This window comes from Diaphorina citri, unplaced genomic scaffold (assembly GCF_000475195.1).
Source record: "Diaphorina citri unplaced genomic scaffold, Diaci psyllid genome assembly version 1.1 scaffold3212, whole genome shotgun sequence".
In the NCBI taxonomy this organism is placed as follows: domain Eukaryota; kingdom Metazoa; phylum Arthropoda; class Insecta; order Hemiptera; family Psyllidae; genus Diaphorina; species Diaphorina citri.
The window spans coordinates 5,770-30,930 of record NW_007380623.1 but is presented as its reverse complement, the minus strand read 5'-3'; the positions used below and the strand labels follow the sequence as shown (position 1 = coordinate 30,930).

Here is a 25,161-nt window from a genome sequence, read left to right as displayed (position 1 = left end):
CACGCCCCCTACCTCAAGTAGACTAGTGCAGTATTTTACCGTACTCAACTATTTCTCCATGACTCGCAATGAGAAACTAATGGTAAGTTGGCAATCTCCGTGTCCGAGTGGGTATCACATTAGATTTGCACTCTGGAGGTCCCTGGTTCGATTCCCGGCAGGGTCGGAGTTTTTTCGACTCTGTGTTTGGAGTTCGGGTTGCACTAGGCCTCATGAGGGCAATTGAGTAGCTACTTTGATCGAGTAGCGACCAGTGGCGGCAATACCAATAATAAGATTATTCAAATATGAAAATTGATTGTTAAGGAGGCACTTAGTAATGCTGTGATACCCTACAAAATTGTGAAAAGGCTTTGCTAAAAAAAAAAAAAAAAAAAAAAAAAAAAAAAAAAAAAAAAAAAAAAAACACGACAACGAACTAATGATAAGTTATGGTATTGTTTGAGAATTTATTTTTTATTATTTTTTCAGCAACAGATAGCAGATAGTATAGCCTGTCGCCTGTCTATCTTAATATACGCCCCAATTATTAATCTGGTATCATACTCTTTCCCCTACAGTTACGCAACTACATGGAAGATCTCTGGAAGCTGTTTCATCCCAAACTCTCTGAACCCACCATTCCCATCAATCTGAACAAGCAATCTCTTCTGATATTCCTATTCCATGCTTCGGTAGATTGCCTTGACCACTACACCACCGAGGTAGGTAGCGCCTTGACCACTACACCACCGAGGTAGGTAGCGCCTTGACCACTACACCACCGAGGTAGGTAGCGCCTTGACCACTACACCACCGAGGTAGGTAGCGCCTTGACCACTACACCACCGAGGTAGGTATTCCATACCTCGGCTGGGATTGAACCCACGCCCTCCTGTTTACCAGGCGAGCGCCTTGACCACTACACCACCGAGGTAGGTAGCGCCTTGACCACTACACCACCGAGGTAGGTAGCGCCTTGACCACTACACCACCGAGGTAGGTAGCGCCTTGACCACTACACCACCGAGGTAGGTAGCGCCTTGACCACTACACCACCGAGGTAGGTAGCGCCTTGACCACTACACCACCGAGGTAGGTAGCGCCTTGACCACTACACCACCGAGGTAGGTAGCGCCTTGACCACTACACCACCGAGGTAGGTAGCGCCTTGACCACTACACCACCGAGGTAGGTAGCGCCTTGACCACTACACCACCGAGGTAGGTAGCGCCTTGACCACTACACCACCGAGGTAGGTATTCCATACCTCGGCTGGGATTGAACCCACGCCCTCCTGTTTACCAGGCGAGCGCCTTGACCACTACACCACCGAGGTAGGTAGCGCCTTGACCACTACACCACCGAGGTAGGTAGCGCCTTGACCACTACACCACCGAGGTAGGTAGCGCCTTGACCACTACACCACCGAGGTAGGTAGCGCCTTGACCACTACACCACCGAGGTAGGTAGCGCCTTGACCACTACACCACCGAGGTAGGTAGCGCCTTGACCACTACACCACCGAGGTAGGTAGCGCCTTGACCACTACACCACCGAGGTAGGTAGCGCCTTGACCACTACACCACCGAGGTAGGTAGCGCCTTGACCACTACACCACCGAGGTAGGTAGCGCCTTGACCACTACACCACCGAGGTAGGTATTCCATACCTCGGCTGGGATTGAACCCACGCCCTCCTGTTTACCAGGCGAGCGCCTTGACCACTACACCACCGAGGTAGGTAGCGCCTTGACCACTACACCACCGAGGTAGGTAGCGCCTTGACCACTACACCACCGAGGTAGGTAGCGCCTTGACCACTACACCACCGAGGTAGGTAGCGCCTTGACCACTACACCACCGAGGTAGGTAGCGCCTTGACCACTACACCACCGAGGTAGGTAGCGCCTTGACCACTACACCACCGAGGTAGGTAGCGCCTTGACCACTACACCACCGAGGTAGGTAGCGCCTTGACCACTACACCACCGAGGTAGGTAGCGCCTTGACCACTACACCACCGAGGTAGGTAGCGCCTTGACCACTACACCACCGAGGTAGGTATTCCATACCTCGGCTGGGATTGAACCCACGCCCTCCTGTTTACCAGGCGAGCGCCTTGACCACTACACCACCGAGGTAGGTAGCGCCTTGACCACTACACCACCGAGGTAGGTAGCGCCTTGACCACTACACCACCGAGGTAGGTAGCGCCTTGACCACTACACCACCGAGGTAGGTAGCGCCTTGACCACTACACCACCGAGGTAGGTAGCGCCTTGACCACTACACCACCGAGGTAGGTAGCGCCTTGACCACTACACCACCGAGGTAGGTAGCGCCTTGACCACTACACCACCGAGGTAGGTAGCGCCTTGACCACTACACCACCGAGGTAGGTAGCGCCTTGACCACTACACCACCGAGGTAGGTAGCGCCTTGACCACTACACCACCGAGGTAGGTATTCCATACCTCGGCTGGGATTGAACCCACGCCCTCCTGTTTACCAGGCGAGCGCCTTGACCACTACACCACCGAGGTAGGTAGCGCCTTGACCACTACACCACCGAGGTAGGTAGCGCCTTGACCACTACACCACCGAGGTAGGTAGCGCCTTGACCACTACACCACCGAGGTAGGTAGCGCCTTGACCACTACACCACCGAGGTAGGTAGCGCCTTGACCACTACACCACCGAGGTAGGTAGCGCCTTGACCACTACACCACCGAGGTAGGTAGCGCCTTGACCACTACACCACCGAGGTAGGTAGCGCCTTGACCACTACACCACCGAGGTAGGTAGCGCCTTGACCACTACACCACCGAGGTAGGTAGCGCCTTGACCACTACACCACCGAGGTAGGTATTCCATACCTCGGCTGGGATTGAACCCACGCCCTCCTGTTTACCAGGCGAGCGCCTTGACCACTACACCACCGAGGTAGGTAGCGCCTTGACCACTACACCACCGAGGTAGGTAGCGCCTTGACCACTACACCACCGAGGTAGGTAGCGCCTTGACCACTACACCACCGAGGTAGGTAGCGCCTTGACCACTACACCACCGAGGTAGGTAGCGCCTTGACCACTACACCACCGAGGTAGGTAGCGCCTTGACCACTACACCACCGAGGTAGGTAGCGCCTTGACCACTACACCACCGAGGTAGGTAGCGCCTTGACCACTACACCACCGAGGTAGGTAGCGCCTTGACCACTACACCACCGAGGTAGGTAGCGCCTTGACCACTACACCACCGAGGTAGGTATTCCATACCTCGGCTGGGATTGAACCCACGCCCTCCTGTTTACCAGGCGAGCGCCTTGACCACTACACCACCGAGGTAGGTAGCGCCTTGACCACTACACCACCGAGGTAGGTAGCGCCTTGACCACTACACCACCGAGGTAGGTAGCGCCTTGACCACTACACCACCGAGGTAGGTAGCGCCTTGACCACTACACCACCGAGGTAGGTAGCGCCTTGACCACTACACCACCGAGGTAGGTAGCGCCTTGACCACTACACCACCGAGGTAGGTAGCGCCTTGACCACTACACCACCGAGGTAGGTAGCGCCTTGACCACTACACCACCGAGGTAGGTAGCGCCTTGACCACTACACCACCGAGGTAGGTAGCGCCTTGACCACTACACCACCGAGGTAGGTATTCCATACCTCGGCTGGGATTGAACCCACGCCCTCCTGTTTACCAGGCGAGCGCCTTGACCACTACACCACCGAGGTAGGTAGCGCCTTGACCACTACACCACCGAGGTAGGTAGCGCCTTGACCACTACACCACCGAGGTAGGTAGCGCCTTGACCACTACACCACCGAGGTAGGTAGCGCCTTGACCACTACACCACCGAGGTAGGTAGCGCCTTGACCACTACACCACCGAGGTAGGTAGCGCCTTGACCACTACACCACCGAGGTAGGTAGCGCCTTGACCACTACACCACCGAGGTAGGTAGCGCCTTGACCACTACACCACCGAGGTAGGTAGCGCCTTGACCACTACACCACCGAGGTAGGTAGCGCCTTGACCACTACACCACCGAGGTAGGTATTCCATACCTCGGCTGGGATTGAACCCACGCCCTCCTGTTTACCAGGCGAGCGCCTTGACCACTACACCACCGAGGTAGGTAGCGCCTTGACCACTACACCACCGAGGTAGGTAGCGCCTTGACCACTACACCACCGAGGTAGGTAGCGCCTTGACCACTACACCACCGAGGTAGGTAGCGCCTTGACCACTACACCACCGAGGTAGGTAGCGCCTTGACCACTACACCACCGAGGTAGGTAGCGCCTTGACCACTACACCACCGAGGTAGGTAGCGCCTTGACCACTACACCACCGAGGTAGGTAGCGCCTTGACCACTACACCACCGAGGTAGGTAGCGCCTTGACCACTACACCACCGAGGTAGGTAGCGCCTTGACCACTACACCACCGAGGTAGGTATTCCATACCTCGGCTGGGATTGAACCCACGCCCTCCTGTTTACCAGGCGAGCGCCTTGACCACTACACCACCGAGGTAGGTAGCGCCTTGACCACTACACCACCGAGGTAGGTAGCGCCTTGACCACTACACCACCGAGGTAGGTAGCGCCTTGACCACTACACCACCGAGGTAGGTAGCGCCTTGACCACTACACCACCGAGGTAGGTAGCGCCTTGACCACTACACCACCGAGGTAGGTAGCGCCTTGACCACTACACCACCGAGGTAGGTAGCGCCTTGACCACTACACCACCGAGGTAGGTAGCGCCTTGACCACTACACCACCGAGGTAGGTAGCGCCTTGACCACTACACCACCGAGGTAGGTAGCGCCTTGACCACTACACCACCGAGGTAGGTATTCCATACCTCGGCTGGGATTGAACCCACGCCCTCCTGTTTACCAGGCGAGCGCCTTGACCACTACACCACCGAGGTAGGTAGCGCCTTGACCACTACACCACCGAGGTAGGTAGCGCCTTGACCACTACACCACCGAGGTAGGTAGCGCCTTGACCACTACACCACCGAGGTAGGTAGCGCCTTGACCACTACACCACCGAGGTAGGTAGCGCCTTGACCACTACACCACCGAGGTAGGTAGCGCCTTGACCACTACACCACCGAGGTAGGTAGCGCCTTGACCACTACACCACCGAGGTAGGTAGCGCCTTGACCACTACACCACCGAGGTAGGTAGCGCCTTGACCACTACACCACCGAGGTAGGTAGCGCCTTGACCACTACACCACCGAGGTAGGTATTCCATACCTCGGCTGGGATTGAACCCACGCCCTCCTGTTTACCAGGCGAGCGCCTTGACCACTACACCACCGAGGTAGGTAGCGCCTTGACCACTACACCACCGAGGTAGGTAGCGCCTTGACCACTACACCACCGAGGTAGGTAGCGCCTTGACCACTACACCACCGAGGTAGGTAGCGCCTTGACCACTACACCACCGAGGTAGGTAGCGCCTTGACCACTACACCACCGAGGTAGGTAGCGCCTTGACCACTACACCACCGAGGTAGGTAGCGCCTTGACCACTACACCACCGAGGTAGGTAGCGCCTTGACCACTACACCACCGAGGTAGGTAGCGCCTTGACCACTACACCACCGAGGTAGGTAGCGCCTTGACCACTACACCACCGAGGTAGGTATTCCATACCTCGGCTGGGATTGAACCCACGCCCTCCTGTTTACCAGGCGAGCGCCTTGACCACTACACCACCGAGGTAGGTAGCGCCTTGACCACTACACCACCGAGGTAGGTAGCGCCTTGACCACTACACCACCGAGGTAGGTAGCGCCTTGACCACTACACCACCGAGGTAGGTAGCGCCTTGACCACTACACCACCGAGGTAGGTAGCGCCTTGACCACTACACCACCGAGGTAGGTAGCGCCTTGACCACTACACCACCGAGGTAGGTAGCGCCTTGACCACTACACCACCGAGGTAGGTAGCGCCTTGACCACTACACCACCGAGGTAGGTAGCGCCTTGACCACTACACCACCGAGGTAGGTAGCGCCTTGACCACTACACCACCGAGGTAGGTATTCCATACCTCGGCTGGGATTGAACCCACGCCCTCCTGTTTACCAGGCGAGCGCCTTGACCACTACACCACCGAGGTAGGTAGCGCCTTGACCACTACACCACCGAGGTAGGTAGCGCCTTGACCACTACACCACCGAGGTAGGTAGCGCCTTGACCACTACACCACCGAGGTAGGTAGCGCCTTGACCACTACACCACCGAGGTAGGTAGCGCCTTGACCACTACACCACCGAGGTAGGTAGCGCCTTGACCACTACACCACCGAGGTAGGTAGCGCCTTGACCACTACACCACCGAGGTAGGTAGCGCCTTGACCACTACACCACCGAGGTAGGTAGCGCCTTGACCACTACACCACCGAGGTAGGTAGCGCCTTGACCACTACACCACCGAGGTAGGTATTCCATACCTCGGCTGGGATTGAACCCACGCCCTCCTGTTTACCAGGCGAGCGCCTTGACCACTACACCACCGAGGTAGGTAGCGCCTTGACCACTACACCACCGAGGTAGGTAGCGCCTTGACCACTACACCACCGAGGTAGGTAGCGCCTTGACCACTACACCACCGAGGTAGGTAGCGCCTTGACCACTACACCACCGAGGTAGGTAGCGCCTTGACCACTACACCACCGAGGTAGGTAGCGCCTTGACCACTACACCACCGAGGTAGGTAGCGCCTTGACCACTACACCACCGAGGTAGGTAGCGCCTTGACCACTACACCACCGAGGTAGGTAGCGCCTTGACCACTACACCACCGAGGTAGGTAGCGCCTTGACCACTACACCACCGAGGTAGGTATTCCATACCTCGGCTGGGATTGAACCCACGCCCTCCTGTTTACCAGGCGAGCGCCTTGACCACTACACCACCGAGGTAGGTAGCGCCTTGACCACTACACCACCGAGGTAGGTAGCGCCTTGACCACTACACCACCGAGGTAGGTAGCGCCTTGACCACTACACCACCGAGGTAGGTAGCGCCTTGACCACTACACCACCGAGGTAGGTAGCGCCTTGACCACTACACCACCGAGGTAGGTAGCGCCTTGACCACTACACCACCGAGGTAGGTAGCGCCTTGACCACTACACCACCGAGGTAGGTAGCGCCTTGACCACTACACCACCGAGGTAGGTAGCGCCTTGACCACTACACCACCGAGGTAGGTAGCGCCTTGACCACTACACCACCGAGGTAGGTATTCCATACCTCGGCTGGGATTGAACCCACGCCCTCCTGTTTACCAGGCGAGCGCCTTGACCACTACACCACCGAGGTAGGTAGCGCCTTGACCACTACACCACCGAGGTAGGTAGCGCCTTGACCACTACACCACCGAGGTAGGTAGCGCCTTGACCACTACACCACCGAGGTAGGTAGCGCCTTGACCACTACACCACCGAGGTAGGTAGCGCCTTGACCACTACACCACCGAGGTAGGTAGCGCCTTGACCACTACACCACCGAGGTAGGTAGCGCCTTGACCACTACACCACCGAGGTAGGTAGCGCCTTGACCACTACACCACCGAGGTAGGTAGCGCCTTGACCACTACACCACCGAGGTAGGTAGCGCCTTGACCACTACACCACCGAGGTAGGTATTCCATACCTCGGCTGGGATTGAACCCACGCCCTCCTGTTTACCAGGCGAGCGCCTTGACCACTACACCACCGAGGTAGGTAGCGCCTTGACCACTACACCACCGAGGTAGGTAGCGCCTTGACCACTACACCACCGAGGTAGGTAGCGCCTTGACCACTACACCACCGAGGTAGGTAGCGCCTTGACCACTACACCACCGAGGTAGGTAGCGCCTTGACCACTACACCACCGAGGTAGGTAGCGCCTTGACCACTACACCACCGAGGTAGGTAGCGCCTTGACCACTACACCACCGAGGTAGGTAGCGCCTTGACCACTACACCACCGAGGTAGGTAGCGCCTTGACCACTACACCACCGAGGTAGGTAGCGCCTTGACCACTACACCACCGAGGTAGGTATTCCATACCTCGGCTGGGATTGAACCCACGCCCTCCTGTTTACCAGGCGAGCGCCTTGACCACTACACCACCGAGGTAGGTAGCGCCTTGACCACTACACCACCGAGGTAGGTAGCGCCTTGACCACTACACCACCGAGGTAGGTAGCGCCTTGACCACTACACCACCGAGGTAGGTAGCGCCTTGACCACTACACCACCGAGGTAGGTAGCGCCTTGACCACTACACCACCGAGGTAGGTAGCGCCTTGACCACTACACCACCGAGGTAGGTAGCGCCTTGACCACTACACCACCGAGGTAGGTAGCGCCTTGACCACTACACCACCGAGGTAGGTAGCGCCTTGACCACTACACCACCGAGGTAGGTAGCGCCTTGACCACTACACCACCGAGGTAGGTATTCCATACCTCGGCTGGGATTGAACCCACGCCCTCCTGTTTACCAGGCGAGCGCCTTGACCACTACACCACCGAGGTAGGTAGCGCCTTGACCACTACACCACCGAGGTAGGTAGCGCCTTGACCACTACACCACCGAGGTAGGTAGCGCCTTGACCACTACACCACCGAGGTAGGTAGCGCCTTGACCACTACACCACCGAGGTAGGTAGCGCCTTGACCACTACACCACCGAGGTAGGTAGCGCCTTGACCACTACACCACCGAGGTAGGTAGCGCCTTGACCACTACACCACCGAGGTAGGTAGCGCCTTGACCACTACACCACCGAGGTAGGTAGCGCCTTGACCACTACACCACCGAGGTAGGTAGCGCCTTGACCACTACACCACCGAGGTAGGTATTCCATACCTCGGCTGGGATTGAACCCACGCCCTCCTGTTTACCAGGCGAGCGCCTTGACCACTACACCACCGAGGTAGGTAGCGCCTTGACCACTACACCACCGAGGTAGGTAGCGCCTTGACCACTACACCACCGAGGTAGGTAGCGCCTTGACCACTACACCACCGAGGTAGGTAGCGCCTTGACCACTACACCACCGAGGTAGGTAGCGCCTTGACCACTACACCACCGAGGTAGGTAGCGCCTTGACCACTACACCACCGAGGTAGGTAGCGCCTTGACCACTACACCACCGAGGTAGGTAGCGCCTTGACCACTACACCACCGAGGTAGGTAGCGCCTTGACCACTACACCACCGAGGTAGGTAGCGCCTTGACCACTACACCACCGAGGTAGGTATTCCATACCTCGGCTGGGATTGAACCCACGCCCTCCTGTTTACCAGGCGAGCGCCTTGACCACTACACCACCGAGGCAGGTATAGAATGGTATAGCCCAGGGCTGCCCAACCGGTCGATCACGGATTGATTTCAATTCGACCGCGGACAGCACATCCAGCAGTGTTTGAACCTGGCAATATCATCTTATACACCCAATTACTCCAAACTTGTGAACCCAATGCAGAGTTAAGTTTCTCATTCGATGAGACGACTGTTGTATTGACCTAATTATTATTTTGTTCTTTGACCTAATTATTAAACTTGGGTCATACTCTGTCCCCTACAGTTACGCAACTACATGGAAGATCTCTGGAAGCTGTTTCATCCCAAACTCTCTGAACCCACCATTCCCATCAATCTGAACAAGCAATCTCTTCTGATATTCCTATTCCATGCTTCGGTAGATTCTGTCTAACATCTATTCTATTCTATTCTAGATTGTTTCTAACATGTATTCTATTCTATTTTACAGTTACGCAACTACATGGAAGATCTCTGGAAGCTGTTTCATCCCAAACTCTCTGAACCCACCATTCCCATCAATCTGAACAAGCAATCTCTTCTGATATTCCTATTCCATGCTTCGGTAGATTGTCCTGAGAATATTAATGCTCTCCTGCAAAGTCCGGATATTGTCAAGAATTTGCCGTTCAATTATATTCTGTAAGTAACCTATCAGCCCTTTTGTAAGTAACCTATCAGCTCTTCAATTATATCCTGTAAGTAACCTATCAGCCCTTTAATTATATCCTGTAAGTAACCTATCAGCCCTTTTGTAAGTAACCTATCAGCCCTTCAATTATATCCTGTAAGTAATGTAGGCGTTCAATTTTATTCTGTAAGTAACCTATCAGCTCTTCAATTATATTTTGTAAGGAACCTATCAGCCCTTTAATTATATTATCTTCAGAAAATAACCGGTTTTGCAGGGAGTCAATCGACTTTAAAAAAAAAAAAAATAATAATAAAAAAAAACGAGTTGAGTCCCAATAATATTGGAATTCAGTCCATTTAATGGAAGGGTTCATTCACATTGTACGAGTAAAGAAAGGCGCCTTCTGATTAATTTATCAAGTTTCCATTCATTATTTTTACAACATAACAAATTCAGAACATACGAAATTCATATAAATGGTATTCCCATCCGTAAAAGCGCGTGTCCCACGGACTGCACTTGTGGAGTTTTTTTTTTTTATCAACAGAGAGTAAGCTTGAATGTTTTTGTTTAAATGACGATCCTTTATCAATACACTAAATCAATATGGTAAATTTCATGACTTGCCTTGGACTCGAACCACCAACCTCCAGGTCTAACTGTTCGTTTTCTCCCCCTCAGGGCTGATCACGATGACCATGACGTTATTATGTATAATCGCGCCATGTTACCCGCTTACTACGGTCTGCTACGACTATGCTGCCAACAGTCTGCCGAGTTCCGTCGTCATCTAGCCTCACATCAGAATATTCACTGGGCGTTCAAAAACATCGCGCCCCACCCGAGTCAATACCCCGCGGTAAGTACTAAGTTATACAGGGTATTTATAAAGTGCTTTCCAAAGGTGGGAAAACCGCTTCTAGATTGAAGTGCAATCCGCCAATCGGTAGAAATCTATCTGACGATCCGGACCGCAGTTATGGCCTTTTCAACATTTAATTTTTCCACGTTCTTCCGCCTATAAAATAGATTAATAGAGGAAGAACCAAAAATAAGACATTAATTTCGAATGTTGATTTGTGCCCCAAATAGACCCCACTAATGATTGAGTCACATTGAAATTCAGACTCATAAACGGAGTTTATGCCCTGACAGCCTCAGAGGATGAAAATAGATGTGTTCTCGTTACAGGCAGTAGAAGAGCTGTTCCAGTTGATGCATTTCTTCGCGGCCAAGGATAGAAACATGAGTGAGAAAGAGTTGCGCGATGTCACCGAGTTCAAACAGAACACACTGCTTCCTTTCTTCAAGGTAAGCACCAAACAGTGAGCTTGGCGGGTTCGATTCCCGCCAGGAGCGGGCTTTTATTCTAAACAGTTAAAGATTCATTTTTGGAGCGGCTGGCTTTCTCCTCTGTCCTCCTTCTCTCTTCGCTTTCAAGACGATGAGACCTCAGTAATTACAGTTCTCTATGTCAAAACTCTTAAAAACGAAAAAAAAAACTAGTATAGCTCCGCTATACTGTAGTAATAGAAAGTAAAAAATCACTATTCAGTGTTTTTACGGCTTTGATTAATATACGATTTTACAGAGCAAATGTCCTGATATTCATTTTGTATAGCCATTTCGGGTGCAATAGTCTGGACTCCGCACACAGGAATTTCGTCAGAAAAGAACCCCATTTTATTGTAATATACGGGTATACTTACTTACTTATCCGGTTATACAGGCCGTGAAGGTCCAAAACCTGCTCTGATGAGCCTTCTCCACCTCGGTCTATCTTGCGCTGTTTGTGTCCATTCTTCTCCTTCTTCTTGCTGGGACTTTATACTTGTGAACCAATCCTTGAGCAATACGAGTATATCCATTTTAAAACTTTTCTATTCTCGTTCCCTCCCCCTTTAGCATTTGTCAGACGATCTGCGCATGAGTGGCCGGAAACCAGTGGTGTAGATACGAATGAGGTTGCGGGTCCAAGTAAACAGCCCGATGGAGAATCCACAGGTAGGTTGGATTGATTTTTACATGATTTTATTTAACGGAGGTCTTATCATCGCGAAATCGAAGTGAGAAGGAGGACAAGATAGACAGCCATTCCGATAACGAACCTAATCTGTATAGAATTTTGTACTGGGCGGAAATCCAATCTGTGACCTAGTGCTCACAAGGTAGGTGATCTACCTCCCATGGTTATTAAAAAAAAAGCGCGTTTCATCGCCGTTTTTATTTACTGCTAGCTTGTATCGTAGCATGCCCATCCCGTAGTATATCTCTGATCAGTTGGGCGGTAAAAGACACAATAATCATGGTAGTATCGTGTATCATGCCCATGATTAATTCACCGGGTATGGTGTTGATATTCAAAGGTGACTGGAAAAAAGTTCATACTGGATAAATTTACGCAACTCGTTGCAGTCAGAAATATTAATGTTCTTAATACTTCCCATTTTTATTACTTTATCTTCTTCCTTTTCTCAGGTCTGGACACGCGGCCAAATGACCGGTCCGGCGCCCCAGCCCGCCCCGATTCCCCCTCCACAATCCAGTGGCCGGCCATCCTGGAGAAGACCATCTTCGATCTCATCACCGCCATCAACACCAAGAACCGCCCCCAGCCGCCCCTAGGTGCACCCAGCCCTGCACCTAATCCTAATGACGAGAGTGAAGAGGAAGAAACAGAAGAGGAAAGTGATAATGAGGAGGAGGAGGAGAGTGAAGAGGAGGAAAGCGAAGAAGAGGGGGAGGAGGAGGAAGAAGAGGAGAATGAGAGTGAAGTGGGAGAAGAAGAGGAGGAGGAGGGCGAAGAGGAAGGAAAGTAAAAGAGAAGAGAGCTCTCAAGAGGAAGAAGAAAATGAAAGCGAAGTAGGAGGAAGAAAGTTAAGAGGAGGAGAGCGAGGAAGAGGGGGAGGAGGGCGAAGAGGAAGGAAAGTAAAAGAGAAGAGAGCTCTCAAGAGGAAGAAGAAAATGAAAGCGAAGTAGGAGGAAGAAAGTTAAAAGGAGGAGAGCGAGGAAGAGGGGGAGGAGGGCGAAGAGGAAGGAAAGTAAAAGAGAAGAGAGCTCTCAAGAGGAAGAAGAAAATGAAAGCGAAGTAGGAGGAAGAAAGTTAAAAGGAGGAGAGCGAGGAAGAGGGGGAGGAGGGCGAAGAGGAAGGAAAGTAAAAGAGAATAGAGCTATTAAGAGGAAGAAGAAAATGAAAGCGAAGGAGGAGGAGGAGGAAGAGGAGAACGAGAGTGAGGAGGGAGAAGAGAAAGGGAAGTAAGGAAATAGAAGGTTATCTAGAGGAAGGGGAAAATGAAAGCGAAGTAGGAAGAATGTGAAGAAAAGGGGGCGAGGGAGAAGATTTTGGTGCCAGCCTAGAAATAGGAGAGGAGGAAGAGGAAGGAAAAACAGTAGGAGGGGAAATGAGAAAGAGGACAACGAAAGGAGAATGAAGGACTAATCCTAATGACGAGAGTGAAGAGGAAGAAACAGAAGAGGAAAGTGATAATGAGGAGGAGGAGGAGAGTGAAGAGGAGGAAAGCGAAGAAGAGGGGGAGGAGGAGGAAGAAGAGGAGAATGAGAGTGAAGTGGGAGAAGAAGAGGAGGAGGAGGGCGAAGAGGAAGGAAAGTAAAAGAGAAGAGAGCTCTCAAGAGGAAGAAGAAAATGAAAGCGAAGTAGGAGGAAGAAAGTTAAAAGGAGGAGAGCGAGGAAGAGGGGGAGGAGGGCGAAGAGGAAGGAAAGTAAAAGAGAATAGAGCTATTAAGAGGAAGAAGAAAATGAAAGCGAAGGAAGGAGGAGGAGGAGAGTGAAGAGGAGGAAAGCGAGGAAGAGGGGGAGGAGGAGGAAGAGGAGAATGAGAGTGAGGTGGGAGAAGAAGAGGAGGAGGAGGGCGAAGAGGAAGGAAAGTAAAAGAGAATAGAGCTATAAAGAGGAAGAAGAAAATGAAAGCGAAGGAGGAGGAGGAAAGCGAGGAAGAGGGGGAGGAGGAGGAAGAGGAGAACGAGAGTGAGGAGGGAGAAGAGAAAGGGAAGTAAGGAAATAGAAGGTTATCTTTTTTTTTTTTTTTTTTTTTTTTTCCTTTGGGGCGCTTTAACTCTGGAATACCAGGTCGTTCACGCCGTCACAGTTTTTTGAATCATCAATGTTTCATGTTTTGTTTCCAGGGTGAAGATCCAGAGTACGATATCGCTCTCCTAGCCTTCTACACACCGTACCACGCCATGATAGATACACTGTGTAGATTGGCGGCCCAACAGGATTGTCTTAGCGAGCCGCTCATTACTCTGTCGGCCATACTCGGCTTCGAAGCCGCCCCTCTGCATTTTACCTTCTTTCCGGAGTTTTGGCTCGAGATTGCCGGCGATGAGGTAAGACAGAATAGAATGGCCACAGGACTGAGAGAAATTATAAAATTTATTTATTGACGAACTGTCAACCCGAAGCAAAAGTTGCCCAGAATGACACAACATAGAATTCACTCGAAATGTTCACGTACAAGAGAGATAGAGAGAGGAAGAAGAAGAAAATCTGAGGTAAAACGTTGAACTTAAAGGCTTCGAAGCCGCCCCTCTGCATTTTACCTTCTTTCCGGAGTTCTGGCTCGAGATTGCCGGCGATGAGGTAAGACAGAATAGAATGGCCACAGGACTGAGAGAAATTACACAATTTATTTGTTGACGAACTGTCAACCCGAAGCAAAAGTTGCCCAGAATGACACAACATAGAATTTACTCGAAATGTTCACGTAAAAGAGAGATGGAGAGAGGAAGAAGAAGAAAATCTAAGGTAAAACGTTGAACTTAAAAAACTAAAGGCGTCCGCTAGACTTATTTTTACATGATTTTATTTAACGGAGGTCTTATCATCGCGAAATCGAAGTGAGAAGGAGGACAAGATAGACAGCCATTCCGAAAACGAACCTAATCTGTGTAGAATTTTGTCCTGGGCGGAAATCCAATCTGTGACCTAGTGCTCACAAGGTAGGCAGGCGATCTACCTCCCATGGTTATTAAAAAAAAAACGCGTTTCATCGCCGTTTTTATTTCGTAGCAATAAAACAACTGCTACAATAGATGCATGTGGTTTGTATCGTAGCATGCCCATCCCGTAGTATGTCTCTGATCAGTTGGGCGGTAAAAGACACAATAATCATGGTAGTATCGTGTATCATGCCGATGATTAATTCACCGGGAATGGAGTTGATATTCAAAGGTGACTGGAAAAAGTTCATACTGGATAAGTTTACGCAACTTGCTGCAGTCAGAAAAATTAGTATGTCTCTGATCAGTTGGGCGGTAAAAGACACAATAATCATGGTAGTATCGTGTATCATGCCCATGATTAATTCACCGGGTATGGAGTTGATATTCAAAGGTGACTTGAAAAAAGTTCATACTGGATAAGTTTACGCAACTCGCTGCAGTCAGAAAAATCAATGTTCTTAATACTTCCCATTTTTATTACTTTATCTTCTTCCTTTTCTCAGGTCTGGACACGCGGCCAAACGACCGGTCCGGCGCCTCAGCCCGCCCCGATTCCCCCTCCACAATCCAGTGGCCGGCCATCCTGGAGAAGACCATCTTCGATCTCATCACCGCCATCAACACCAAGAACCGCCCCCAGCCGCCCCTAGGTGCACCCAGCCCTGCACCTAACCCTAATGACGAGAGTGAAGAGGAAGAAACAGAAGAGGAAAGTGATAATGAGGAGGAGGAGGAGAGTGAAGAGGAGGAAAGCGAGGAAGAGGGGGAGGAGGAGGAAGAGGAGAATGAGAGTGAGGTGGGAGAAGAAGAAGAGGAGGAGGGCGAAGAGGAAGGAAAGTAAAAGAGAAGGGAGCTATCAAGAGGAAGAAGAAATTGAAAGCGAAGGAGGAGACGAAGAAACAGAGGAGGAAAGTGATAATGAAGAGGAAGAGGGGGAGAAGGAGGAATAGGAGAACGAGAGTGAGGTGGGAGAAGAAGAAGAGGAGGGCGAAGAGGAAGGAAAGTAAAAGAGAAGAGGGCTCTCAAGAGGAAGAAGAAAATGAAAGCGAAGTAGGAGGAAGAAAGTTAAGAGGAGGAGAGCGAGGAAGAGGGGGAGGAGGGCGAAGAGGAAGGAAAGTAAAAGAGAATAGAGCTATTAAGAGGAAGAAGAAAATGAAAGCGAAGGAGGAGGAGGAGGAAGAGGAGAACGAGAGTGAGGAGGGAGAAGAGAAAGGGAAGTAAGGAAATAGAAGGTTATCTAGAGGAAGGGGAAAATGAAAGCGAAGTAGGAAGAATGTGAAGAAAAGGGGGCGAGGGAGAAGATTTTGGTGCCAGCCAAGAAATAGGAGAGGAGAAAGCGAAGTAGGAAGAATGTGAAGAAAAGGGGGCGAGGGAGAAGATTTTGGTGCCAGCCTAGAAATAGGAGAGGAGGAAGAGGAAGGGAAATAGAGCGAAAAGAGATGTGAAGGAGAAGGAAAAACAGTAGGAGGGGAAATGAGAAAGAGGACAACGATAGGAGAATGAAGGAAAAAAATTAAAACTGAATAAAAGCAAGATGAGAGGAAATGAAACACCAGATAGAATGGGAGGATAGCTCGCGAAAAGAGATGTGAAGGAGAAGGAAAAACAGTAGGAGGGGAAATGAGAAAGAGGACAACGATAGGAGAATGAAGGAAAAAAATTAAAATTGAATAAAAGCAAGATGAGAGGAGAAGAAGAGAAGAGCAGAGGAAATGAAACACCAGATAGTGTGGGAGGATAGCTCGTCCTGTGATCAAGAGGTCGCGGGTTCAAATCCCAGCCAGAGTTTAGAATTTTACCCTGAATATTGTTTGATAAATTTGCCATAACGGTAAACGTATTTTGCTGGGTGGACTTAAAATAATTAGTTTCAAAAAGGTCCAAGGTCTGTTTTTGTAGTTCAAGGTCTAGGTACCTGAGTACCTATCTTCTGAGAAACCAGTGTTCCTTTTGTTCTTCCCCTGCCTAACTAGTTGTTATAGTGTTCTATTTATATCCCTATACCCATATACCTGCTCCCACCCTTGTCCTTTTTATGTCTTCTATTACGCTATTACATAAAAATGGGTTTTGTAACACTCTTACCTTTACCTCCATCAAGAGGTCATCTTACTTCTTACTTTCAGTTGTGAAATCGCTTGTGTTGGTGCTGATTGAGTGAAGGGACTGTGATCTGATGTGTTGAAACTAAAATCGCGGCCACAAAAAAACCCCTACCTACATACGAGGTTATATTTTGCTGATTGAGTGAAGGGACTGTGATCTGATGTGTTGAAACTAAAATCGCGGCCACAAAAAAACCCCTACCTACATACGAGGTAAAAATAATATCTTACTATCAAGGTATGACTGAAATGTCTTTTTATCGGAACTTATTATTTGTACAAACGTGTAAAATATTATGAGATTTTTTAATTCTTCTTTATTTCTTCTAGTTCTTATAATATTTATCTCTTACCACAAACTTTCTTCGTACAGCTGTCGTACGTAAAATTTTGTTTAGACTTTCTTCTTTTTTTTCTATTGTATTTTTTAATTAGATTTCAAGAGTTATTATATCTATGTACCTAGGTACTTTATCTTAAAATATACCTACACCTTCTTTCTTTCTTTTTTTATGAACAATGAAAAATTGGACTTCTCTTTATTTCCTTTTACTTTTATCTTAGGTACTTTATCTTAAAATATACCTACACCTTCTTTCTTTCTTTTTTTTATGAACAATGAAAAATTGGACTTTTCTTTATTTCCTTTTACCTTTATCTTTTTTTATAGTCTGGCTGAGGGACTATAAACAGAGAGTAGATCAGCGTCTAGCTAGGGGACTATAAACAGGGAGTAGACTAATTTCCTCACGCTATATCAATAGGCGAAGGTGAGTGCGAAGGGCATCCCACGCGGAAAGTTTTGGTGCCAAAACCAGTTGCCCTCAAAGTATCACTCTAAAGCTGATTGAGAGGCCGACGACAAACGCCGACCCCATCTGAACATGGGAAAAGGCGAAGAAGAAGAAGACCTTTATCTTTTTTTTAGGTACCCTAACTTCTAGTGTTATTCTTAGGTACCTACCTACATTACCTAATTAGCGGTGACGAGGCTGAGGGACTATAAACAGAGAGTAGATCAGCGTCTAGCTAGGGGACTATAAACAGGGAGTAGACTAGTCCAAATTTCCTCACGCTAAATCAATAGCGAAAGTTGAGTGCGAAGGGCATTCCACTCGGAAAATTTTGTTGAGCCAAAACCAGTTGGCCTCAAAGCGATCACTCTAAAGAGCTGATTGACAGGCCGACGACAAACGCCGACCCCATCTGAACATGGGAAAAGGCGAAGAAGACCTTTATCTTTTTTTAGGTACCCAAACTTCTAGTTTAAGTGTTATTCTTAGGTACCAACCTACATTACCTATTTGGCGGTGACGGTATCACGCTTGCTTGTCATGCAGAACGTACCGGGTTTGATATCCAGAACTAGGTAACGAAAATTTCACACTTCTTTCGAAATTATCACTCGTACTTTTCAACGCGTGCTATGGCCGCTGGCTTCCTCTGACTTTTTTTAAGAGTTTTAATAGAGGGAACTGTAACTGCTAGGGTCTTATCGTCCCGAAATCGAAGGAAGACAGGATAGGACTGATAGGAGAAAGCCAGCCGTTCCGAACACGAACCTTACCTCTTCAGGATAAAATCGGGGGGAATCTAACCCTCGGCCTAGCGCTTACAAAGCAGACGCGCTACCAACCAAGCTAACTTGGCTGACTGTTCTGACTTTTTCTTAGGCGTTAGCAATGGATTGAAAGCACCAGTGCTCGATGGAGGTAGGGAGCAGAAACATTTTTATTGAGCGTCTATGGGCTCTTTGAAAAAAAAATGAAAATGAAAGGGGATTAAAATGATTGAAGTGATTGAACGTCTAAGGGCTACTTTGTAGACGAACGTGACTTTTGTGCATAATGCATAAGTACCTGCACTATCGGCAACACTGTTTGAAACATGTGTGTGAACTTCGCAATTTTTCAAGCGTAATTTTTTTTAAAATTATAGATTATTTTTATTGATCAAAAACAGTGTGAATAACTCTGGGTTAAATTATTCAATATTTGATCTATTTTTCCTGCTTTTGATTCGATTGAACGGTTTAAACTTGGAAAAATTGTGTGCATAATTTTTCAAAATGGTCGCATACCTTTTCGGTTCGAACGCTTTGAAATAACAACGAGCACAAAAACGTATACACGATCATTTCTCTTTGGATTTCTTTTCCCAACAACAAACCGTTCACGTTCACGTGATCACGTTCCTTTCCGCCGTCCTCCATTCCACTGAAATGTGCAAAAGAAAGTGAATGAAACAGTGTGAATAACTCTAATTAAAATGGTAAGTTTTTCCTTTTTGTATTATTGTAATCCCTTTAATCTATCTACTGTAGAATCTTAATTCCTGTTCAATTGATTCATCGAACGCTTTGAAATAACAACGAGCACAAAAACGTATACACGATCATTTCTCTTTGGATTTCTTTTCCCAACAACAAACCGTTCACGGTTCACGTTCACGTTCCTTTCCATCCTCCATTCCACTGAAATGTGCAAAAGAAAGTGAATGAAACAGTGTGAATAACTCTAATTAAAATGGTAAGTTAATTTTTCCTTTTTGTATTATTGTAACCCCTTTAATCTGTCTACTGTAGAATCTTAATTCCCGTTCAATTGACTTGACAATAGTAAATTACTGTCGCCGAAATCCTGTACCCATCTGTGAGATTACCACTCTGAACATGTGGCTCCTAAAAGTCCCCAGATTATACTGTAGGTAAAAAATAGGTCTTTTTACTGTTAAAGAGCTGAGAACTTGAAGTAGTTGGTTATTTTTAATTTAATTTGTTTGATCTTATTAGAACTTAGGTAAAAGTAGGACCGTAATTGGCCTCTTATCGATGTCGAAAATTTCTAGGTTAGGTTGGAAGCTACAAGGCCCCCTGTTGCACTCTCATTTAGGCCGGCGCGGCGTTGACAGGCAATTCTCCCAAACCCTATGCGAAACAGCAATTTCGATTCTTGTCTAATATCTGCCCCAAAAGTCCTCACCGTCAATTGAATTGGTGGGGAGCCTCTCATATTCAAAGCAGGTTACCTCTTTTGGATTGTTTGTGTACATAGTGTAACTTGTAATGTCCGTGAACTTTTAAAAGTGTTGTTGATCTTTAAAGCAGCCAAGCGCCTTTTTTTGCAACTTGTGGGATTGTATACTAGGGAACTCATAGCCAAATCTCATCCTTTGACTTCCAATCCACATTAACATTGGTATGTTTTTCTTTTTGCTTTCAGTCTGTTGGAGTGGCCAGGCCATTGATCACTGTCTACAGTGAGAAAAATGAACCAACAGGCCAAACTGTAACTTTACCCTCTGTCTTCAAAGCCCCCATCCGGCCCGATGTTGTCAACTTTGTGCACCAGAACCTGTCCAAAAATCATAGACAACCCTATGCTGTAAGCAAGGATGCAGGTATGTGACCAATTTTCATTTGAGTAACTATTTTCTTGTAACCTATACTTGCTCAACTTTTGGTTAGAGAGGTACAGCAGGCACACTCACCTCTCTTTTTTAAATTGTCAATACTTGGCACTCGGGTGCCTGATCAAATATGGAAATTCTATTCAATTGAACTCTGAATATGATGATTGAAACCTCATACCATCTTTCGGCTGATGCCAAGTGATGAGATGTTTTCAAACTGATTCATTTCAAAGTTTTTTTTTAATTGAACTCTAGGCTTTAAACAACATTTAACATGATAAATTTCCTGTATTTTCTCAGGTCATCAAACCAGTGCTGAGTCCTGGGGTACCGGTCGTGCTGTGGCTCGTATTCCCCGTGTTCGAGGTGGTGGTACCCACCGTTCTGGTCAGGGAGCCTTCGGTAACATGTGTCGTGCTGGACGCATGTTTGCCCCCACTAGAATCTGGAGACGTTGGCACAGGAAAGTGAATGTTAACCAGAGAAGATATGCCATGGTCTCCGCTATTGCTGCCTCCAGTGTACCAGCATTGGTTATGTCTAAAGGTTTGTATTCTTTACTTGAGCTAGGCTGCTTGCAACACATTTTAACAACAGTCTGTGTGTGTTCTGAAGACCTGATCATTTGACTTTTTATTTTAGGACATGAAGAGTAGGTACACTCTAAGTAAAAGTCATCCCTCTTAATTTTTGGGGCAATTTATTTTACAGCTTTTACCCTGAATTTGATTGAAACTTTTTTATGGAAAAATCCAAAATCCTTATATTTGTCTGCAATTTTCATTTGAGTAACTATTTTCTTGTAACCTATACTTGCTCAACTTTTGGTTAGAGAGGTACAGCAGGCACACTCACCTCTCTTCTTTAAACTGTCAATACTTGCACTTGGGTGCCTGATCAAATATGGAAATTCTATTCAATGGAACTCTGAATATGATGATTGAAACCTCATACCATCTTTCGGCTGATGCCAAGTGATGAGATGTTTTCAAACTGATTCATTTCAAAGATTTTTTTTCTCTCTCTCAACTGAACTCTAGAAATTAAACAACATTTAACATGATAAATTTCCTGTATTTTCTCAGGTCATCAAACCAGTGCTGAGTCCTGGGGTACCGGTCGTGCCGTGGCTCGTATTCCCCGTGTCCGAGGTGGTGGTACCCACCGTTCTGGTCAGGGAGCCTTCGGTAACATGTGTCGTGCTGGACGCATGTTTGCCCCCACTAGAATCTGGAGACGTTGGCACAGGAAAGTGAATGTTAACCAGAGAAGATACGCCATGGTCTCCGCCATTGCTGCCTCCAGTGTACCAGCATTGGTTATGTCTAAAGGTTTGTATTCTTTACTTGAACTAGACTGCTTGCAACACATTTTAACAGTCTATATGTGTTCTGAAGACCTGATTATTTGACTTTGAAATTTAGGTCATGAGTAGTAGGTACACATAGTGTTGAAATTCTTCCTTCCCAGTTTTGGGACAGCTTATTATTTCAGTGCTTGTAGACTGAATTTCTTTAAAAAAAAAATAATAATAATAAATAAATAGGTACACATAGTGTTGAAATTCTTCCTTCCCAGTTTTGGGACAGCTTATTATTTCAGTGCTTGTAGACTGAATTTCTTTAAAAAAAATCTTTTTAAATCAGTATTGAAATGATGAAATCTAATTTTTCCGTGATTGGCTTGATGATTTTCAATGATGCTAAAACCCAATTCTGATCAATACTGAAACAGCATTCCTTATTTGACAATCTTGTGTTGTCATATTGAACTTCAAACATTCCACTCTTTTTAACCTCTACTTCAGCTATATCATGTCAATGTCATATTTGAGAGCTTTGTCACTTACTTTAATGTTTTTTGATGAAATCTAATTTTTCCGTGATTGGCTTGATGATTTTCAATGATGCTAAAACCCAATTCTGATCAATACTGAAACAGCATTCCTTTTTTGACAATCTTGTGTTGTCATATTGAACTTCAAACATTCCACTCTTTTTAACCTCTACTTCAGCTATATCATGTCATATTTGAGAGCTTTGTCACTTACTTTAATGTTTTAGGATAGCCTTATTTTGGCTTGGTATCTTGTATCCCTAGGTATTGATTCAAATATTACCTGACTGTTCTGATTGGTATTGAAATGATGAAATCTAATTTTTCCGTGATTGGCTTGATGATTTTCAATGATGCTAAAACCCAATTCTGATCAATACTGAAACAAAAAGCAATATTCCTGGTCTTATGCTGTCATGAGAGACTTTATCCATTCCATCCTTTCTCTTTCCTATCTTAAGAATAGCCCTATCTATACTTGATAGGTATTTTGTATGCCTATTGTTTTTTTTTTTTTTCTGACCTGATTCAATTTTTGTTTTCTCATGAACAGGTCACATGATCCAGGATGTACCAGAGTTCCCCCTGGTTGTGAGTGATAAGATTCAAGAATACAAGAAAACCAAGCAAGCCACCATCTTCTTGCACAGAATCAAGGCCTGGAATGATGTCTTGAAGGTAAGTTCCACCACACTTGCTATCATTCTACTTGCATGCAGAAATCTTGGTTGTGGCTACTTTTTACTTTTGTTTGGTGTTTTGAACCCTTGTTTTAGGTTAGTGCAGGTTTCATTATCCTAAATCTATACCAAGTAGACTAACTTGCTAGCATTCTACTTGCATGCAGAAATCTTGGTTGTGGCTACTTTTTACTTTTGTTTGGTGTTTTGAACCCTTGTTTTAGGTTAATGCAGTAGGACTTGTGATTTTTCATTGTCCTAAATCTATACCAAGTAGACTTGTGATAAGATTCAAGAATACAAGAAAACCAAGCAAGCCACCATCTTCTTGCACAGAATCAAGGCCTGGAATGATGTCTTGAAGGTAAGGTCCCAAACATTCACTTTCACTCTGCTTGCATGCATGTGATTACTTTTTACTTTTGTATGGTGTTTCAATATTCTTGTTTTAGGTCAATACTGTAGGATTTTGGAATTTTTATTATCCTAAATCTAAACAACGTAGAATAATATTGGAAAGTGTTGAAGAAGGTTGTAGATGGAAATATAAAGTTGTATAAGGAATGTTTATAGATAGGTAAGTATATCAAAAATTTGCCAAATTCATTAAATGTAGAGAATCTCATTAGGTAAGTGTTGGGGAAAATGGTCAGGAATAGCATAATATCCTCATCAAGGTACCACAAGAAGGAGGTAATGCATGATGTATATATATAAAAAAAAAAACATAAATCCCTTTGTAGGTACAAAGCAGTGGCACCTTTTAAAATTTGATGGAATCTAAACTTAGTACAACATATTCCCTAAATCAACTTGGTTTTATTTCTTTTGCTTGTGATAGGTGCCTTTTTTAATGTACCTACTAGATTTTATTGTTCAAAAACCAATCTCATTGGTGTAGTCAGGTGGTTAGCACGATGAACTTCAGATGTACCTATGTGGAGTTTGGTGGTCCTAGTCTGGTCATTTAATTTAGGGATTAATGTTTTGTTTTGTTAATTATGTTAGAACCAGATATAATGATGAGTAATAATCTTCAATTAAATGAATATTTCATTGATTATGAAAAATTATTCTGCGCTTGCTTGACTGAAAATCTGGTTCTTTGCTCATAATCTTTTTGTTTAATTTTACTGAGCTACTTTGCATCTTTTTGTTTAATTTTACTGGGCTACTTCCCTGAAAGACAACTTTGCACTGCTTCAAATTTCGTAATATTCTGACGTCACAGCCAATTTTGTTTTTTTTTTTTTTTTCGGACTTGTCCTTTCCGCACACAATGTCCCCATCTGTATGCTCCCCAGTGTATACTGTATGGTCCTGCTGTATAGTTGTGCTATATTAAATCCATTGTAACCTCCATGGCGTGCTGGGTGCACCCTGTATTCTATGTGCACTGAGCTCCCGGAGCTGCAAACAACACCTAACTCGTAACAAAAATAAACAAAACAGTCATTGATGGGGAAAGAATTTAAAAAAGAAGGCAAAAAACATAGGTAGGTAGATTTTATTAACTCCTTACTTCAAGTCAGTCGTGTAGGTTAGAAGGAATGTCCACGGTTGAAAGTGATGATTTTAACTAACACCATCTTTCGGCTGATGCCATGTGATGAAATTTTCTATTACTTTCTGATTCAATTTATTGTGGACTTGATTTGTTGAAGGCTCAAAAAAACTCGAGAATGGGAAGGGGAAAAAATAGACACCATTATAATTATTTGAAGAAGAAAGGGATGTAAAGATTTATCAACCTTGTTGATAAAAGGACCTAGTTGATTCAAGATAAAATGATGAAAACCTTTTCATTTCAGAGCATTGGGTTCTGAAACCCATTTCTATGTGGACCCGTTGACACCTGATTATCTTGAAGTAGAAAACTGAAGGAATTTTTCAAATTTTGTAAAATATCTGATAAGCTTGAATTCACATTATTACCAAGTTTTGTCTGAGGACGGGATGTAAGATTTCAATGATGATCTACTTTCCCGTGTTGCTGAGTACAAAGTGACTGATAACTTTTTTGAAAACTCTGATGGAATCTAAACTTAGTACAACATATTCCCTAAATCAACTTGGTTTTATTTCTTTTGCTTGTGATAGGTGCCTTTTTTAATGTACCTACTAGATTTTATTGTTCAAAAACCAATCTCATTGGTGTAGTCAGGTGGTTAGCACGATGAACTTCAGATG

General features: G+C 46.6%; 1 protein-coding gene and 1 long non-coding RNA gene across 2 annotated transcripts; both read left to right on the top strand.

Annotated features, from left to right (window-relative positions):
• Window positions 1–663, top strand: LOC113471883. The gene is made up of 2 exons (XR_003394412.1): window positions 1–82; window positions 561–663. It is a non-coding gene; the product is annotated as an uncharacterized LOC113471883 (long non-coding RNA).
• Window positions 664–19,176: 18,513 nt separating this feature from the next.
• Window positions 19,177–24,302, top strand: LOC103520095 (60S ribosomal protein L4-B-like). Its single transcript, XM_026831349.1, has 6 exons — window positions 19,177–19,315; window positions 20,266–20,443; window positions 21,541–21,786; window positions 22,845–23,077; window positions 23,249–23,335; window positions 24,276–24,302. The coding sequence occupies exons 1-6, from the start codon at window positions 19,313–19,315 to the stop codon at window positions 24,300–24,302; spliced, it is 774 nt and encodes a 257-aa protein (XP_026687150.1). The 5' UTR covers window positions 19,177–19,312.
• The last annotated feature ends 859 nt before the right edge of the window (window positions 24,303–25,161 follow it).